Below are 18,306 nucleotides of genomic sequence, written 5' to 3'. Positions count from 1 at the left end.
TGGCGTGTTCTCATGAGCACGTGTCGTGCACTCTAAACCCCTGGAATTAAAAGCTTGTTTTTAACATTTAAAACTACACGTTTGACATTTTTATCACTATAAAAAAAAACTACTGTTGACTGTATGCATGGTCTGACACACTGTTTCTTGTATCTGAAACAATGGAGCCAAAAGTCAGTTGGTTCTAATCCTCTTAAATACATAAACACTTCATTAGTGAATGTCTGAGTAACCACATCTAACGCCTGTGAGCAGATCACAGTGAAGGTGTTAAAAGGAGAAGGAAGCTCAGTGAGGCTGCTTCTGTTCAGGGCCCAGATTGTTGTACTACACTACTGTGTATTTCATAACAATGAATTCATGTCTGGACTTAATCAAAAAAAAAAAAAAGGGCGGTTGGCGGGTTTTTTTTTCCCGGAAACGAAACTGAAAGCAGAAAAAAGTATGCTGACAGAGCGGGATTTATGTTAGAGCCAGAGAAGTAACAGCAACACAGACAAAGGACACAAGGTAGGAAACCCATTAATACACTTTATCATCTCTTGGTCTGTTTAATTAAAATTAGCAAACTGAGTATGTGCAAAGAATGATAAAGCAGCCCGTTAAATAGCTTTTTCTTGAATGAGTCAGAGTTGCCGGTGCAGTTGCAGTCATGAGAAAAAAGATAAAAAAAAACCCAAAAACACAAAAAGTGTTAAGATCTCAGGAAGGATCCAAACACAGGACATGGACAGAGTGGTATGGGTAAGAAAAAAGGTTTATTGTAGAAGAATTTACAGGTTCCAGCAGCAGCAGGAGTGAGAAAGGGTAACGGAGGAGCATGGCTGAGTGTGGAGTGAGAGGAAGCGGGTACAGTTTTATAGCAAGTGCTACCTGATGCAACCGAAAAGGAAAAGGCACAGTGTTAGTAATATGTTTTGTTATATGTTTCATATTCAGACATACCGCAGGAATGAGCCTCCAGGTTTGCTATTGTGGATGGTCCAAAGTGACAACTTACCATGGCCTGAGAACTCATCAGGGGAAGATGGGATGCACACCAAAAGGTGTCATGTTTGTAGAGAGCGAACTGCGGTGTCAATGGGAACATGTGGACATTAAGCTGGATTTCTACGCCACTACCAAGACTGGTGGGTTTTACAGAAAGACACCTGATTAACTGCTGTGTCTGGGAAAAAGCTAACTGAGAATCTGATCTTGACCTAACATTGTCATAAAGTAGAGGGAGTCGGTTATAGAAAACCTTGCACGTAGAAGAGCCATACAAGTCATCCACTTCTACATTAGGCCATGACCTTATCACTCACCATTCATACTAACAATGCCAAATCAGTCCAATGAGAGAAAGACAACAACATTATATTTTGTCTAATTTCCACATGATTCTATTTAAAATCCTCCAAGAATGGACTGAAATCATCTCTTGAATTATGTCTCAAACAGAAACAACAGACGTCTACTCAGACATGAAGGTCTACGCTTGTCACTGTGGATGGGAAAAGGTAACGACTTATCGGGGCTTGAGAATTCACCAGGGGAAGAGGGGATGCACTCCAAAGGGAATGAGGATCCCAGAGAAAGAGCAGGAGGAGTGGAAAAATCAGTGGAAAATGAAAGTAAAAACGGAAGCGGATGAGTGGAGACCTCAGTCAGCTCAAAGAAGAACTGTCAAGGAGGAGGTAAGTTGGCAATTCCAAGAGGGAAATCAACCAGTCAAGGCTCAGTTAGAAAAGCAGCCTTGCTATTGGTGTGAGTCTATGACTTTGTTGGTTGGTCAGTCCACCACTTTGGTCAAGACTCAAATATCGCAGCAACTATTTCATTCATTCAGTAGTAAAATAAGTAACAGATCATTAATATGACCCTGAATAAGTATAATCGACTTATTTTCAACTTTCCACCTTAACATGACAGGATTCCCCAGAACTAAAACCAGCTGCAGCAGCAGCAGCCAGAATCAGGGAGGGATACAAATCAAGTATGTACAAGATTATAATTCAGTCAAAGCAAGATTCTGCGTAACAGCATAAAAAACAGAAAGGCTGAGGCTGGGACTGATCATGTTCTTTCACTGCAGCTTCTGCAACTTCACAACGCTCTTCCCAAAGAGCCACAAGGTCAGGACATCATCCGCAGGATTTCTCCGCCCTTCCACAGGTAAAGCAGATTTATAAACAGTTGAAATTCTGACTTCAAAGTGTCACATAATGAAAAGTAACATGAAGATGGAATTAACGCCTTTTAGGCAAACAAACTGGTCAAGGAGCCCCCAGTAAGTCCACCGCCAGTAACAGCAGTCCGAGGCAGGGAGAAAAAAACCAAGCATCAAACATCATCACAGGTACTTAACTGTCTGCTTCAGATTCTATGTTTTAAGTTTCATTTTTTAAAAAGTATTTTTAGTGACTTTTTGACTTTATTAGATTCCAGACATCAGAAGTCAATCAATGAAAGAACATCAGGTGACAAATTACAGCTGTTATGATGATGCACCAGCAGCCAGAATCAAGGAGGAGCCCAAACCATGTACGTACAGACCAAGAATTATTATTTGTTTATTCAAAGCAAAGGTTTTTAAAATCAATCTGAAATTTAAAGCAGCGATGATTAAAAATGACAATATCCTTTAACTGCAGCATTTGCAGCTCCACAGCCGCCTTTCCACAGAGTCACACAGTCAAAGTCAGGCCATCAGCTGCAGGACTTCTCCATCCATCCACAGGTAGAGCTGATTCATGAATAGTTCAAATTCTGACTTCAGAGTATGAAAAGCAACATGAATATGGAATTAACATCTACTGGGCATTTCTAGTGACTTATTACCTTTATTAGACAGCAGACGGTAGAGCCATGGCAGAAAACCAAAGCATCGTCAGGCGAAGGGAATCTGCGCCAAAGGCATCGATAATTAAAGAGGAGCCTCAGTCACGTATGTTTAACCAAACCTTTACAAATCAGTAAAGCAGCTGAGGCTGGGACTGACCATCTCCTTTCATTACAGCCTTTGTGACTCCACAGTGCTTTTCCCAAAGACCCACAAACTCAAACGCAGGCCGTCGGCTGCAGAATTTCTCCACTGGTGTGCAGGTAGAGCAGATTTAGTGGAAAAGTCAGACTATGAAAATATTTTTGTAAGATGTTCAGACTGGTAACATACACTGCTTTAGTTTACTGTTCTATTTATATTTCAATTAGAGTGTAACTGGAATTAATATCTTATTCTGTTCTATGTTTTAGGTGAATAGTTTGGTCAGGGAGCATCCAACAGCCGTGTACCCAGCAACAGCACTTCGACCTAAGGAGAAACACAGGGAGGATCAGACGTTCCAGGAACAGGTGTGTTTGTGTTTGAGTCATATCTGAGCAACTGTGCATCCAACTGTAAAATTACAGCCACTAAAACACCACAGCAAATGACTAATGTCATCAAATAATTAAAAAAAAAAGCAAACAATCTTTGACCAACTGAAATTTTTATTTAATTCTAAATACCATAAATCACATCACGATAAAATGAAATAATCTAAGTGACCTGTGAGGTAACCTACTGATGAACCACTTTTTAAATCTCCACCTTCACCTGTCAGAATGCACCAGTGCCATCAAACATCAGCTCTCCAGCCACAGCCACAACCACAGAGGAACCCATACCACGTATGTACAGGATAAAAATTCAGTCCAAACTAGATTCTGAATGACAATCTGAATAATAAAGCCGCTAAGGTTGGAACCGATCACCTCCTTTCACTACAGCAGTTCCATCACGGCCTTTCCAAAGTGCCACATACCCAGAGTCAGGCAGCCAGCTGCAGGATTTCTCCACTGATGCACAGGTAAAGCACATCTGTTAGAAATCTCTCCATGAACCTAAAACAAAACAGTCCTTTCTGCTCCCTTTAAACATGCAGCGTCTTGTGACACGCACCTGTTTTCTTTATGGTGTCATCTGACAGACTGAAAAGTCCTGTGTAAATGTAATTAACATCTTTCAGGTGAATGGATCGGCCAGTGAGCATCCACCACCTGCACTGCCGGCAACACTGCTCCACCAAAAGAAGAAAGACAGGAAGGACGTTGTGAGTGTTAAATCACTGACACGACCTTATATCACAATTTTTAGTTTCTCAGTACGGCTTTGTGTTAAACCTGTAAGTTGTCCTGATTTAAATTAACAAGTGTACTAACAATATGTTTATCTCATCTGTGTGTGTCTGTGTGTGTGTGTCAAGGCGAGTCAAGAGAGAGTGAAACCTGATTTACAGGAAAATATTGAGGAGAGAAAAGAAAAAAAGAGCAGCATCACACCGACAAACAGAGCCTGCGAGGTATGCTGCAGCTTTGGATTCTGTGAATTCTGTTTTCACAGGGTTTAACCAAAAAACAAATAATACAAATTATCAACCAATCTCTTTGCTTACAGCTGTATTCATGTATAAATATTTAGCGGATATTCTGCATTTTGAACTAAAATGTTCAATTAGAAATCTTCCTTCTCTTTCTGACAGAATGGACCTCGTTCAACAAGCAGGAACAGCAAACACAACACAACAAAAGAACATCCCAAACCAAGTATGTCACAGTACAGTGAATTTAACACAGGAATATGCTCAATAATCAGGACAGCACTTACAGTCTCCTTTCTTTATAGATTGTGAAACTGCACCGCCCGATACCTCCACTGGCATGAAGGTACAGCTGATTCTTTCATCACAACCCTCCAGAAACTCTCTCATTTTTTTTTTACCATTTGGTTTGCTCAGTGCCCAGTTGTTGAATTCATGTGGTCAGTTTTATGGCAGGTGTGAAACGTTTTTCAGGTGAAGGAACTGGCCCGGATGTTTTCAGCTATCATAACCAAGGAAGCAGCAGAACGACCAACGGAGGAGCACAGAGAGAAACAAACACAGGTTACAGACCCTCTGCACATCTTATTTTCATCTCACTGTAGTTGCTTTATGTTCTTTTAGCATCTTATTGCTATTATTTGTTGTGTAGTTAAGTGACTCATATTTTTCAGGTGAAGCCGTTAACTCAGAAGTTTTCAGCCACCGCAGCCCAGGAAACTGCAAAACAGCTCCAACCAAAGGGGAAAGACAGGGAGGATCAAAAGCTGTCACAGGTACAGCACTAGTGCCTCTGTTGTGATGTACAGAATACACATCATTTCTGCAAAGCACTGAAAACCTGTCTCTCTAACAGACTGTGCCAGAGTCAACAAGTATCTCCCAAACAAATTCTGCAGCAGCAGAAGCCACAACACAAGATGATCCCAAATCACGTATGTAGTAGTCTGGTTTATTCACAACAAACTAAAATATAAATAATCATGAAACTGAAGCTGTTACTTTTTTCTCAGTGGGGGAAAGTGCACAGCCCGGTTCCTCCACTGGCATGAAGGTAGAGCAGACTCCTCGCTAACTCTGAAAGGTGCAATAAAAAGTTATGATGTGTGGATCTGGTTTGAACTGCATGTTTGACTTTTTCTTTTTTTCTTCAGGTGAAGGAACTGGCCCGGATGTTTTCAGCAACCACAACCCAGGAAACAGCAGGCCAACCAAAAGACAAATGCAGAGACAAACGAAACCTATCACAGGTTGCAGACCTTCTACGAATCTTTAAGCTCTCGTTTGGTAGCAGATGCTTCACACATTATAAACCTTCCACCTTTCTCTTACAGCAGGTGCCACATTCAACAAATGCCACCAACAAAATGAATCCTGCAGCAGCAGCAGGAGCCACAACTGAGGCGGAGCCCAAATCATGTACGTGCTATGGTTTATTCGACACAGAGGAAACTGATAAATAATGAGGAAAATTACGGAGCTGTAGCTAACAGTGACCTTCCTCTTTTTCAGCAGCCTGTGAAACTGCAGAGCTCTCACATTTCCCTGCTGGCATGAAGGTACACCAGAGTTTTGACTTACAGGAATGTCCTGCCTGTGGAGTAAAACTATTCCATGTTATTGCACTTCGTTCTATTACAGCCAGATGTTGCATCCACAGTTTGGTTAAATGTTTGTTTCTTTACTCCACCTTTCAAAACAATCCAGAGACAGTATTGTTTTCTTTTGTTTTTGTTTTTTCGGATCCAGCTTAAAACGAGTGTTTAACATTTTTCAGGTGAAGGAACTGGCTCGGATGTTTTCAGCACCCACAACCCAGAAATGAATGGTCCAACCACAGGAGAAACACTGAGACACACAAAAACTGGCATAGGTGCCACTGGAAACTGTCGACTGTATTTTACATATTTGCACAAATGCAAAGTGAACAGATTCATGCAGGTTTCTCAGCACTATAATCTTTAGCTACCATCGCTCGTCAGCAGCAGAACAGTTTTAAGCTTGGTGCTTCTGTACGTTTACAGTTACTTTATGACTCTTCTTAACTTGCTCTACTGTTACTGTCTTTTAGCTGAATGTAAAAACTACTGTTTGGCAAAACTTCATTCAAGCATTTAGCACTATCCCATAACTGTGTCTGTAGCCACAGCTACTGCAACACAAGTCCCACTGTCTCGCTTTAAGAACGACAGCATCATTTCAAAAATGTGTCAAGGATTTTTTAAAAAAATGTTTTCATGTGCATTTGGCTGCACTTGTAGATGGTGGAATAATAACCCAGAGATCATTTTTGACCTCTGACCTCCCTTTTCCAGGACTTGTTACAGAAAACCCAGCATTAAAAACCTAAGGAAACTGAAAGCACCATTTTAAAATGATGTGTCAGTTCGACAAAAACTATGAAACCATGACTGGTGTTGCTTAACTCTTTAAAGATAACAGAGTGTGTCTGTGTGTGTGTGTGGGGGGGGGGGGGGGGCGTGTTGCAAGAGCAGCACTTGGATCAATGAAAGCGAGAGGATTGTTTTGTATGAAACGAAACTGAAACGTGAAAGTGAAGTTGGAGAAAGAGAGAGACGGGACAGATCAGTCAGAGGAGCATCGAAGCTGCAGGCTGCAAGGTGAGCAGGGCTGATTCATCATTTACTCAGTTATTATTCAAACTTTAACAAGCACTTTGTGATAACTAGTTACGATTAATTAATTAAATAAATAAATAATAGTAATATCACCGCTGATACGCTCAGGAATTTCTGATGTTTTGAGATGTCTCTGTATGAAAGAATAATATAACGCCCTCATGAAGAAAAACTTTTTAAAGGAATTAATTTAATTATTAGATGCGTTTCAAAGGAAATCGCAGTAATCTGAGATGTTTACATTTTTTTGACAAAATGTTTTGTCATATATAAAGTTTTCATTCCGTTACCTTGCAGCTATCCCGGATGTATAATGTTTATCCGGCTGAATTATATTTACAGTACAGACCTACGAGACGATGCTTGCCAGCAAAGGGGGCAGGGCAGCTATGAAAAATAGATAAACCGCAAGTTTCAGGGTGTGTACAAAACACACGTCAGGTTTCCTGTTGTGGAAATTATTTATGGATGTGCTACTAGGCCCGTAAAGGAGAATATTTTTAATATTTAATAGCATTTTAAACATTTCTCTGGCGGTATCACCTTGCGAAATCTACAGTTTTACGTTACTCATCTGTATCTGCAGGGTTCTGGTGCTACTGTAATGCAAGATATGCCTCCAGTGATCAGTAAACTTTAACGTTGTTAAAACTGATTCGGTACCGTTTCAAAATCTACATTCACCGCTGAGTTTGTGTCTGTGTGCGAAGCTGCAGCAGGAAGTCGCTGACAGTGTACGCCATACTCTACCGTGCCACTAGAGGGCGACACAACACCAGCTAATCTCAGCACAACACATTCAGGTCGTTTTCAAAGAAATCACTGAAACCAATGTTATAAAAATGACTTTTACAAAATAGCAGCAAATGAAGACATTTTACCGTAGATGTAACATTAAAAGCTTTAAATTAGGATTTAATTTCTCCTCCAAATTATTCTCCCAGGAAATTAGTAAAGCAAAGTCAAAACCAAGTCTGTGTGCACTTCCTGATATAAGGACAAAAACCATTTTAAAGACAAAAAACACAGCACTGTGCTACACTATTGATCACTGTAAGAATACAGTAAAAACTTTGCTCATGAATCCTGAAAATGTTGAGAAACAATTGTTGCTGCATCTATAAATGTGAAGCAAGAAATGTATAGTGGAACAGAATGCATAGGAATGTATATAAATAAATCAAAATCACATCTTTGATGCATAAAAACATATTTTTGTTTTCTACAGATTCTCAACACGTCCAACATGAGTCTCCAGGTTTGCTACTGTGGCTGGTCCAAAGTGACGAGCTACAAGGGCCTGAGAATTCACCAAGGGAAGATGGGATGCACGCCAAGGGGAATGGGGATCCCTGAGAGCGAGCAATTCAGATTTAACAGTTACGTTCCTAAATTCACCTACATGGTACCTCCAATCCAACTGGAGGAGCCTGTGATGGACAGGAGCTTCCAGGTTTGCCACAATGGCTGGGACGAATCTACGTCCAACCAGGGATGGAGAATGAATCAGCAGAGCTGCAGGCTGAAGGAAGAGAGCATCCCAGAGCGGGAAGAGCTCATCTGGAGAAATTCTCAAGAAAATGACAGCAGACCAGTTAAGAGTACTCCAGTCAAGAAGGAGGTATTGTCAAGCAAAGATAAGAGATTATATTCAGCTGAACATGTCACATTATCAGTTCATCACAAAAACGTTTTACAAAATTCACTATGGATAATAAAGTTATAGGATAATCTAATGCAAGACAGCAGTGTTTGTGAACAGATGTTAGATTTATATGATAACATTAATCACTTTCCTCCTCTTCCTACAAGAATGTGCCCGTGTCTCCAAACCTCTTCACCCAGATGAGCCCTGAGTCCACAGAAGCCTCAGTCATCAAGATCATCAAATCATGTATGTTTTACAAGTGCACTTTATTCACAACAGGAAATAACACTCAGAAAAACAAGCAGCTGCGTTTAACATTTGCTTTCCCCACAGTGATTGAAAATCAGCAGCTCTCTGCACAAATGCGTGACAGCTTTGACAGATCTCATCGAGCACTCGAGTTCAGCACTGATGCACAGGTACAGTACATTTCTGACATGAAAAGGAAAACTGCTTCACCTTGCTGTGCAATACTGTCCCTTCATTTTTTTGTTTTTGCACATTTTTTGCACCACTTTTCTCATGCAGAAGTAGCTCAGGACAAAATTAAACAATTGAAAATGTCAATGGAAAATTGAACAATCGGGAAAAGTTAGTAAACTCTTACCCTTTGCTTTTCTCTAACAGCCCCTCATCAAGCCGGTGCCACAGCCCCTCACCGCCCAAATGTATCCTCCAGCTGCAGAGGTTACTGTGAAGGAGACAAACAAACCATGTACACAACTGTTTTCATTCTCTACGGCACAAGAACAAGAATAAACATACAGAAACATTTCAAAGCAGCTTTATTTGACAGTGAACATCTTCTTTCCCTGCAGTCTTCGAGACTCCTCAGCGTTCTCATCAAACCGCCGCCAAATCGGACAAAGCTCGTCGAGCGCTTGATTTCTCCTCCGGTGCAGAGCAAGCACAGCAGATGCTGGACTTGTTTCACTGTCATGCTGGGGAGCAAAGCATGCTTCATCCTGTGAATCACTTTGTAAGTACAACGATCCAGAAGCACCAGATAATACTTGAAGTTTACCTGTTGTATAGAATTTTTCCTCCTTTTTTTTTTTGAACAATCTTGGCTTGATCAATAGATCCATTCCATTCCGGCTTAGACTGAATGTTTTCATCCTTTAGGTGGAGCAAGAGGTCTCGGTGCCTCCAACAACCACAGCTCAGGAAACAGCAGTCCATCCTACGGAGACAGAAAGGGAGAAAGAAAAGGAGAAAGAGAGGGAGGCTCAAAAACTACTAAAGGTAATGCACCTCTAATAATACAGCTCATACTCCGAGGTTACAGTATAGCCTAGCAGCATGGCTCCACTGATGGCACTATCAGTTTATTAGTCCAGAGACCCAGGCTCCCCAGAGGATGAATCCTAATGTCTCTGGACTTTTAATCTGGTGCCACCATGAAATTAACATTTTTGGATTAAGGTAAAATGTCTCATCGTCTACTGAATGGACTGCCATGAAATTCAATACAAACATTAATCTTCATTCAAGGCAAAACAAGACCGCAGGAGGGCTGAGTTCCAGCAGAAAATTCAAATCAGGGAACAAAAGTTGGCCGAAGTCAGATTATCAGCAAAAAGCTGCAAGGTAAGCTACAGCAGATATGACGTCTTTGATTATGGCTTTGATTATTATTCCTTTAACATCTCCACTGTTCATTACTCCTCTCAGGGCAGCTTGGATGCTGAGTGGCTAGAGATCAACAATGTGTTCACCGAGGTGATGAAAGTTGTGGAGGATGCTCGGCAGAAAGCCCTTCAGCCTCTGGAGGAGAGGTTGGTTCTGTGAACCTCACACTGTAGAGCAGAGCTAAAAAAAAAAAATGCACTGCAGTCAGACATTTTATCCAAACTATCTGCCTAATGCACTGCATGTTACTTTTAGGAGACAGAAAGTAAAGAGAGAAGCAAAAGATCTGGTCCAGAAGCTGGAAACAGAAATTGCTAAACTCAAAAGCACCATCGATGAGTTGGACAAAAACCCAGACATGCAGGTGAGCCCTGAGCACCTGGCATCCCAACAACCATCATAACATAAAAGCATTAACAGGAAACATTTTAGGTCAACTCAGCTTTTTCTGATGCATTAAAGTGATTTCATACTGACAATGTGATATTTCCCATTTACAACCACACACAGGATGAACTTAGAGACTGGAAAAACGCGAGCGTCGACACTTCATTCTCCTTCGGTACCCTCAGAACTACAACTTCAGCCATGATGGAACAAATTCACCTGAAACTTGAGAAACTCTCGTCTGTTGGTGAGTCCTTCTTTATATTTATCAAAGTTTGTATTTCATTTAATCAAGGTCTGTTTTTAATTTTATCACTTTAATGTGATTTGTCTCCACAGAACTCAAGAGAATTCCCACATTTGCAGGTGTGTGTCTCAAAACCATAGCACCACACCAAGCATATCTACGTAGTATTAGTTTGTGTGTTACCCATATGCATCATGAGTCTGTTTTCATTATTCTACTGTATTCAACTACAGTGGACGTACAGCTGGACCCAACTACTGCGCACCAGTGCCTTGTTCTTTCTGAGGATGGGAAGGAAGTGAGAGATGGCGGAAAGAACCAGAAAGTTCCTGACACCCCTGACAGATTTGACACGTATGGCAGCGTCCTGGGGCTCAACAGCTTGACCTCAGGGAGATCATACTGGGAGGTGGAGGTCAGCAACAAGACCGGGTGGGACCTCGGTGTGGCAAGAGGCGATGCAAACCGAAAGGGGAAGCTCTCACTGAACCCAGACAACGGCTACTGGGTGACCGTACATTACGAAGACGAAAAGTACGCAGCCCTGACAGCGCCACCTGTCAGTCTTTCCCTGACAGAGAAACCTCGGAACGTGGGAGTGTTTGTGGACTACGAGGAAGGTCTCGTGTCCTTCTACGATGTGACTGCTCAGTCTCACATCTACTCGTTTACTGAGTGTTGGTTCAGGGATGAGATCTTCCCATATTTCAGTCCGCATCTTAAACAAAACGAGAAAAATTCAGATCCTCTCATTATCTCCGCTGTAAAAAAGCAGTAGTGGTTAGAGGAAGAGTGTCTTTACTGGTTTACTGTGAGAGAGGAGCAGTAAAATCTGGCATGATTTTCATGGTGTGTTTGCTATGTTTATAATGACTAATGTATCTGAGCATCTAAAACATTACATATATTAAGCATTTATTAAACACTTATTCATTTCTGCATATTTGTTTCCTTGATCCATGTTTTATCAAGCCTCTCTAGCTTTCCTATGAGAACGGAATGTATAATGACAAAATGTCTGTTCCTGTTTGGTGCCTTTTAATATAAACTCTATTTTTTAAATCACGTTAATATCACAGCACATTATACTGAGAAAATTTAATGGAATATTTTCTATATCTTTATTCTTGTGGTTGTTGGTATTCATATATTTTAAAAATGAATAAAACAATATTTGACATTACATTTGTTGTAAATGACCAGTATTTTTGCACACATATAAATATTACCCCGGGTCAATACATACCCTGTGCCCTTACTTTCTGGTAAATATAAACAGTTATAGTGAAATAGTAGTATGGGCAACAGGAATCCCTCAAACTTGGCTGAGCAGAGCACCATTGAAAGTGGTAATGGCATCATTTCCCCACACGTTTGTATTTGCACCCAAACGTATATACACCTGGTCCCCTTGCTGCAGCTGCAGGAACACGGCGTTGCCTCCGTTATCCGCCCCATCATGTGACGTTCTGTGGTCATAGGTCGTCACAACAGCCTGGTTGTTCAGGATGAGGTTTAGAGATACTGGGTGTGATCCTCCAGCGTGATAAAAGAAGGAGAAGTGGTAAATACCTGCGACAGGTGCAGTGAAGATACCTGTGGAAACAAGATTTCACTGAGTGTTTTTGAAAATATGTTTTGAAGTTGTAGGTCTCAATTGTCAAAGATTTAAACCAAAAAAAAAAAGTTTGAAATCATATTCTGCATTCACTTTTGTGACAGTCCCCAACTTAAGCTCTTCAGTGTCCATGTTGACTAAAGTACAAGGTCCCAATATTTGAATTCATCATGAAATATAACCAGGTTTAAAAAATCTGTTTAACTATGTTTTAATATACAACCTATTTTATTACATTTGGCCGAATCATTTTTAAAATGTATTTATTTGTAATTAAGGGATTGTAGAAAATGTCAGAATTGCACTTACCCGTGAACTGATTGTAGGCACTGCCGATATTTGTTATCACCGTCTTGAAGATTATAGTTGTGTCTGTATTGAAGGGACCAATGGCTCCATTCCCACCTGTTGCTGCACTGAATACCACCTTGTTTCTTTCTAAATGAAGCAAAACATTGTTATCACATTATTTAATAATTGTACTTCCACACTGTTCCACTTTGTTTATTCCATCACACTCATTTCCTTTACCTTTGTTCTTCAGTTCAACAATCTGGCTTTCACTTTCCTTCAGCTTGGTTTCTATAACTCCCAGCTTTTCTCTCATGGCACCAAACTCTTGCATGAAACTACACACGTCAGGAGAGCACGAAAACTGTGCTTCACTAGTTTTTTCTGTTTTAGTAGCACTATCAGCATCCTGGGTCAAAGTCAGGCCACAGAACAGCGACACAAAAAATAAAAGAAGAAAATTCATCTTCAAGCTTGTTTGTGTGTTGCTCAGTCTCCTGAACTCTAGCTGCTTTTGTACTGTTTAAAGATCACTTGTTAATTTTTAACATCCCATTTGACTTATCAGTTGTGAAATATTAATGGCACTCAGTTAAACTTTGACATTCTGAAGAAATGTAAACAAAACCATTTCCCGACATGTCTCTGCTCTTGCGGGAACTTCAAATCAAACAAGAGATAAAGTGGCTTGGAGGAAGTTCAATTCAATTCAATTCAATTTTATTTATATAGCACCTTCCACAATCAAAATTTTCTCAAAGCGCTTTACAGAGACCCAGAGCCTGACCCCAGAGCAAGCACTTAAGGTGACAGTGGCAAGGAAAAACTCCCTTTTTACAGGAAGAAACCTTGAGCAGAACCTGGCTCAGATGGGGGACCCTCCTGCCAAAGGCCGGGCTGGGTGAAAGGAGGAAAAGGAGGAAGATAGGACAGCTAGGAATGGAGGAGAGGGGGAGAAGGACATGCAGCATAATACAGACAATGGACAATGTTAGTGGGTCAGCATTTACATTACAGTTAGTGAACAGTTATTGGATAATGTGTGCTCAGCAGATTACAGTTACGGTAGAAAACAGAGCACCGAGGCAAAAAGCTGTCATGACTGGTAATTATTTACATTACAGTCTGCAAAGAATATTAAGTCATCTGAATTTAAATGTACCCACATTGCAAACCACTATTTTATTCTCATCTATAGTTACAATATCATTCAGGAACTGGACTGGGAGAAACCTTGTGTCCATATGGAGAGAAAGGAGGAACACAATGAGGGTATAGGGACTGAAAAAAGCAGTCAAGATGTCAGAGAATCCTCCCTCAGTGTCCTCTATAGATGTCTCAACACTGATTCAATTGTATTTCTAGGGAATCCCTGTTCCTAGTAAACAGCAGTGAAAATTTGTGCCTCGTTCTATAGCTTGTTTATGAAATTATTAGGGAGCTTTGCCTAGTTATTGCTTCGGATATTAATACTTTCCTATCTGATAGCAATGCAGGATGTGAGGGACATAAACAGTGCAGAGGTTACTGATATGATCCACGGCAAGCAGCTGTGTTCGTTACACTGTTCAGAGTGATGTGACCACCACTCTGAGCAACATTTACCATCTGTAAGAAACACAAATATACAGTTCAGGTCAGGAGCACTCTGTGTACTGTAACATACACGCCTGAACTTGCTTATCATGTACTGACAACACCTCCTACTCTACCAGCTTATGTTTTTTTATTTATTTATTTACTGTTACCTTGTACTCTTGTAACCCAAAACCCAGGATTGCACAACAATACACAGTACCTTGTGGACTCACACAAAACAAAAAACTGGCACACATTACTCTCTGGACCATACCAAATACCCTTTCCACAAGTTTCCCTGTCTAAATATCAATGGTAAGTACTCAATTACATTCCTTTCTCATGTTCACAGGGTTTAAGGGCAACTGGCAGACAGTTACATTAGCTGTAGAACAACTCATTTATAGTTATAATATTCACCTTTAAATCACAAACATATGTTATGTATAGACCTGTATGAATTGTATGAATTTGTCTTATCACTCTTTTATCTCAATTTGAAACCTCTATGATTATCTATTGCTGTATTCTATGAACTGACTTTCTAATTTAAGTGTTTTAAAACCCAAATTCCGTCACAGTGAATATTTCTCTTCATATTTGCACAGAAATGCCAATAAAGCAATTGAACCAGCGGGTCTTGTGCTAACTCTTGTTACCCAAAATATCATGAAACGCTCTTTTTAACTTAATTGCTAAACGGGAATAACACAGGCTTGCCCGTTAGCACCTTAGCTGTAGTTAGCATACGCACGTCCTCAATCTTAGCTCCTTGCTCGACGACACACAGACCTAAACCACATTGTTAGCACGTTTACTCGATTCATAGTTTACACAGTTTAATCCCATTCTTAGGTATTGCCGTATGTATCTCTGAACACTCTCTGCTCACTCACGTTAAAGCACGAAGAAAGTTAATCTCTTTGTATTTAGCTAGCTAACTTTTTCTTTCGGCTCCCGCCATTTTGGTTTGACCAAGCGACACACACTTTCAACCACGGTCAAATTCAAGGTCTCTCGATATCACAGTTACACACTAAGGCTCTACTAAAACGTAATATAGTTGTCTATTGTCAGGGTTTGGGTTATACTCTGCTTACCCGAGCGTCCGTTGTGAATTTCTTTGGTTGTGAATTTCACTTGGGGATTAACATAGAGGTACGAATGCACATATCAGCTCGAGCCCTCTCTGTAACGCGCTCATCACGTACTGAACAACGACTTCTTCATCAGAGTCAGCTGCTGACGCTCAGTGTAGTGTAATGCCTAAAGCGCCCCCTGCTGGCAAAGAGTTTAGACACACTATTATGGGTAATTGACAAAGTCGTTTTCTTTTGTTTCGATTTTATATATATATATATATATATATATATATATATATATATATATATATATATATATATATATATATATATATATGTTTGTTTGTTTTGTTTTGTTTTGTTTTGTTTTGTTTTGTTTTGTTTTTTTAATTAATTAATTTGTTTATTTTAATTCTAACATGTTAGGAGATATTTGAGATGGAATTATTATTACTTCACAGTGCATGTTGTCCAGTTCTTCATCACAAAACTTAAACAACAAATGTTTTTGTCAGATAGATTTATTTCTTCGGGTATACAGAAGTAAGAACATCTCTTGATTTTAAATTCTAAGAGTAAAATGTCTCATCGATCAAAATCCTTTGAAAGTTATTGATTTTTTTTTTTTTTACATTTGAGAGACCAAGAAACCATTGAACGTTGTGTGTTGGCCATTTCCCCAAACATGTGAATTTGCAGCCAGTTGGACAAACACTTGGTCCCCTCGCTGCAGCTGCAGGAACACTGCATTTCCTCCATTATCAGCTCCATCAGAGTGTGATATCTGATCATGGGTCATAATGATCAGCTGGTCATTCTTGTAGAGATGCAGCTTTCCCTCATGGTCTCCTCCAGCATGATAGAAGATGCTAAAGTAATAAACGCCTGCAACAGGTGCAGTAAATACACCTGTGGAAACAACAGGGTGTTGGTGTTGACCTTAAACCGTATTTCACACACATGATTATTAATTTGAATGCAAAAGTACAAACACTAATACAACATATTTACAACGTGTCATGTGTCTAAAGCCCCATGATTTTTTTTAAATGTTTGTTTTAGTAAGTTAACATTTAAAGATATTGGTTTAAGATATTACCAACAATAACAAATTAATTCTGTTCCTTCTTCACACCATTAGGTAATGAACAGGCACCATCATTCTCATGTCCAGATTAAGCCTGCAGTTGATGTTTTTACCTGTGAATGGACTGTAAGCACCACCGATGTTTGTAATAACTTTTCCGTGGATTAAAGTTGTGTCTGTGTTGAAGGGTCCAGTGCTTCCAGTTCCTCCTACTGCTGCACTGAACATCACATTCATGCTTGCTGTGTACATAAAGAACAGTGCACACATAAATATATTCTTCGTAAAATATAAGTGAACACTCCGAAAAATGTAATAAATGATTCATCACGTTTCATGGTCAACCTACCTTGATTTTTCAGCTCCAGAATTTGGCTTTCGCAGCTGGTGAGCCTGGGTTCACTGTTTTTCAGCATAGTTTCCATTGCTTCCATTTTTTCCTTCATGGCAGCAAGCTCTTTCTGAAGAAAGCAGGAATCATGGCAGACAGGCTCGCTTTGAATGTCATTCTCGGGCTGGCCTGAATTCAGGTCACAGCAGAGAAAAACCAACAGACAAACAATAAGACTCATCTTCTACCATGGATTACTCAGCGTCTGATTAAGTTACCTGCTGTGGCTAGCTTTATCTGAGTTTATCAATTATTACCCAGTGTAATTTGTTGACTTTTGTACTTATAACAAAGGTGTCACTTGTGGTGTCACATTCAAATGCTTCTCCTTGATTTCAGAATCAAACAAATTCAGAAGTAGTGTTTTTCCTACATTTCCTACAACAGCACGCCACTTTTAAGGATGTTTCTCATGCCATGTCTTCACATTTTAAACTTTTAGCGTGTCATTTAACACTGTTTTGTCCCCACAGACTTCCAATGTGAAGAGATGGTGTTGAACCAGCCTGCTGAAACTAAACATTAAGCTGAGATGGTCAGCCCATTATACTGATGACAGGGTTGGGGTTAGGGCGTTTTGGGTACATGCACAATAAAAGTCACTAGAGGCTAAATGACTTGATATGACAAGTTTTGCAAGTAACCAGTCTCACAAATTCATGGCTCAGTATCTTGACATCTGTTAGAAAAATGGTCCTTATTCTCTGGCACAATGCATTTCAGAATATTTGATTTATTAGTGTTTTAGCCATTTGCTCATACAGGTTCAGTATTGTGCACCACTAATGAAGTGTGGCACTGTATTGTGATTTCATTGGCACTGTTTTCACTGGGCGATATAGTTTGGTGATTAGAGAAATTGCATTTTGGACCTTGGGCCCTTTTATACTTGCTTGCAAGTCTAGTTACAGTTATTATGGCATTGTACTATATACTCAATAGTACAGTGGAATAGCAGTATATTTCATACAGCAATGACAACAACAAACAAAATCTTAAACAACAAATGTTTTTGTCAGATTTATTTCTTCAGGTATACAGAAGTAAGAACATCTCTTGATTTTAAATTCTAAGAGTAAAATGTCTCATCGATCAAAATCCTTTGAAAGTTATTGATTTTATATATATATATATTTTTTTTTTTACATTTGAGAGACCAAGAAACCATTGAACGTTGTGTGTTGGCCACTTCCCCAAACATGTGAATTTGCAGCCAGTTGGACAAACACTTGGTCCCCTCGCTGCAGCTGCAGGAACACTGCATTTCCTCCATTATCAGCTCCATCAGAGTGTGATATCTGATCATGGGTCATAATGATCAGCTGGTCATTCTTGTAGAGATGCAGCTTTCCCTCATGGTCTC

General features: G+C 39.9%; 4 protein-coding genes across 8 annotated transcripts; 2 read left to right on the top strand and 2 right to left on the bottom strand.

Annotated features, from left to right (window-relative positions):
• Nucleotides 1-435: 435 nt before the first annotated feature.
• Nucleotides 436-6,702, top strand: LOC121176863 (mediator of DNA damage checkpoint protein 1-like). 5 transcript variants are annotated; one of them, XM_041030972.1, is made up of 25 exons: nt 436-510; nt 940-1,130; nt 1,444-1,679; nt 1,915-1,978; nt 2,078-2,157; nt 2,246-2,341; nt 2,424-2,526; nt 2,637-2,722; nt 2,833-2,929; nt 3,002-3,087; nt 3,238-3,336; nt 3,588-3,654; nt 3,757-3,833; nt 3,993-4,076; nt 4,230-4,325; nt 4,506-4,569; nt 4,649-4,689; nt 4,818-4,907; nt 5,018-5,119; nt 5,200-5,278; nt 5,357-5,397; nt 5,498-5,593; nt 5,678-5,762; nt 5,856-5,902; nt 6,121-6,702. In XM_041030972.1, exons 2-25 carry the CDS (start codon nt 953-955, stop codon nt 6,166-6,168), a joined length of 2,142 nt encoding a protein of 713 aa, XP_040886906.1. In that variant the 5' UTR covers nt 436-510; nt 940-952; the 3' UTR covers nt 6,169-6,702. The 5 variants fall into 5 exon arrangements, with proteins under 5 accessions (XP_040886906.1, XP_040886908.1, XP_040886907.1 ...); XM_041030974.1 differs by having other exon boundaries at nt 3,754-3,833; nt 5,681-5,762; nt 5,859-5,902; XM_041030973.1 differs by having other exon boundaries at nt 3,754-3,833; nt 5,681-5,762.
• A 183-nt stretch (nt 6,703-6,885) lies between these two features.
• Nucleotides 6,886-11,922, top strand: LOC121176864 (E3 ubiquitin-protein ligase TRIM21-like). The gene is made up of 13 exons (XM_041030975.1): nt 6,886-6,964; nt 8,211-8,603; nt 8,795-8,876; nt 8,964-9,049; nt 9,258-9,345; nt 9,449-9,609; nt 9,756-9,875; nt 10,125-10,220; nt 10,305-10,408; nt 10,518-10,626; nt 10,773-10,896; nt 10,989-11,015; nt 11,130-11,922. Exons 2-13 carry the CDS (start codon nt 8,229-8,231, stop codon nt 11,672-11,674), a joined length of 1,917 nt encoding a protein of 638 aa, XP_040886909.1. The 5' UTR covers nt 6,886-6,964; nt 8,211-8,228; the 3' UTR covers nt 11,675-11,922.
• An 81-nt stretch (nt 11,923-12,003) lies between these two features.
• On the bottom strand, nt 12,004-13,446 carry LOC121177468 (cerebellin-4-like). The gene is made up of 4 exons (XM_041031796.1): nt 13,434-13,446; nt 13,046-13,324; nt 12,824-12,952; nt 12,004-12,492 (listed from the first exon to the last, which is right to left on the bottom strand). The coding sequence occupies exons 1-4, from the start codon at nt 13,444-13,446 to the stop codon at nt 12,212-12,214; spliced, it is 702 nt and encodes a 233-aa protein (XP_040887730.1). The 3' UTR covers nt 12,004-12,211.
• A 2,524-nt stretch (nt 13,447-15,970) lies between these two features.
• On the bottom strand, nt 15,971-17,136 carry LOC121176870 (complement C1q-like protein 2). The gene is made up of 3 exons (XM_041030981.1): nt 16,902-17,136; nt 16,666-16,794; nt 15,971-16,374 (listed from the first exon to the last, which is right to left on the bottom strand). Exons 1-3 carry the CDS (start codon nt 17,122-17,124, stop codon nt 16,094-16,096), a joined length of 633 nt encoding a protein of 210 aa, XP_040886915.1. The 5' UTR covers nt 17,125-17,136; the 3' UTR covers nt 15,971-16,093.
• Between the last annotated feature and the right edge of the window lie 1,170 nt (nt 17,137-18,306).

The sequence above is a fragment of the Toxotes jaculatrix genome, chromosome 23 (assembly GCF_017976425.1).
Source record: "Toxotes jaculatrix isolate fToxJac2 chromosome 23, fToxJac2.pri, whole genome shotgun sequence".
Taxonomy (NCBI): domain Eukaryota; kingdom Metazoa; phylum Chordata; class Actinopteri; family Toxotidae; genus Toxotes; species Toxotes jaculatrix.
The sequence above is the reverse complement of the archived record's forward strand: the minus strand, read 5'-3'. Positions and strand labels throughout refer to the sequence as shown.

What these genes read in the sequence shown, in the direction of transcription:
- LOC121176863 (XM_041030970.1), top strand. Translation starts at nt 953, where the DNA reads ATGAGCCTCCAGGTTTGCTATTGTGGATGGTCCAAAGTGACAACTTAC. An exon ending in GTTCCTCCACTGGCATGAAG is followed by an intron (nt 5,398 to 5,497) that starts GTAGAGCAGACT and finishes TTTTTTCTTCAG; the next exon opens with GTGAAGGAACTGGCCCGGAT. An exon ending in ACAAACGAAACCTATCACAG is followed by an intron (nt 5,594 to 5,677) that starts GTTGCAGACCTT and finishes TTTCTCTTACAG; the next exon opens with CAGGTGCCACATTCAACAAA.
- LOC121176864 (XM_041030975.1), top strand. Translation starts at nt 8,229, where the DNA reads ATGAGTCTCCAGGTTTGCTACTGTGGCTGGTCCAAAGTGACGAGCTAC. An exon ending in TATCAGCAAAAAGCTGCAAG is followed by an intron (nt 10,221 to 10,304) that starts GTAAGCTACAGC and finishes TACTCCTCTCAG; the next exon opens with GGCAGCTTGGATGCTGAGTG. An exon ending in ACAAAAACCCAGACATGCAG is followed by an intron (nt 10,627 to 10,772) that starts GTGAGCCCTGAG and finishes AACCACACACAG; the next exon opens with GATGAACTTAGAGACTGGAA.
- LOC121177468 (XM_041031796.1), bottom strand. An exon ending in TGTTGAACTGAAGAACAAAG is followed by an intron (nt 12,953 to 13,045) that starts GTAAAGGAAATG and finishes TGCTTCATTTAG; the next exon opens with AAAGAAACAAGGTGGTATTC. An exon ending in TGCCTACAATCAGTTCACGG is followed by an intron (nt 12,493 to 12,823) that starts GTAAGTGCAATT and finishes TTGTTTCCACAG; the next exon opens with GTATCTTCACTGCACCTGTC.
- LOC121176870 (XM_041030981.1), bottom strand. Translation starts at nt 17,124, where the DNA reads ATGAGTCTTATTGTTTGTCTGTTGGTTTTTCTCTGCTGTGACCTGAAT. An exon ending in TCTGGAGCTGAAAAATCAAG is followed by an intron (nt 16,795 to 16,901) that starts GTAGGTTGACCA and finishes TTATGTACACAG; the next exon opens with CAAGCATGAATGTGATGTTC. An exon ending in TGCTTACAGTCCATTCACAG is followed by an intron (nt 16,375 to 16,665) that starts GTAAAAACATCA and finishes TTGTTTCCACAG; the next exon opens with GTGTATTTACTGCACCTGTT.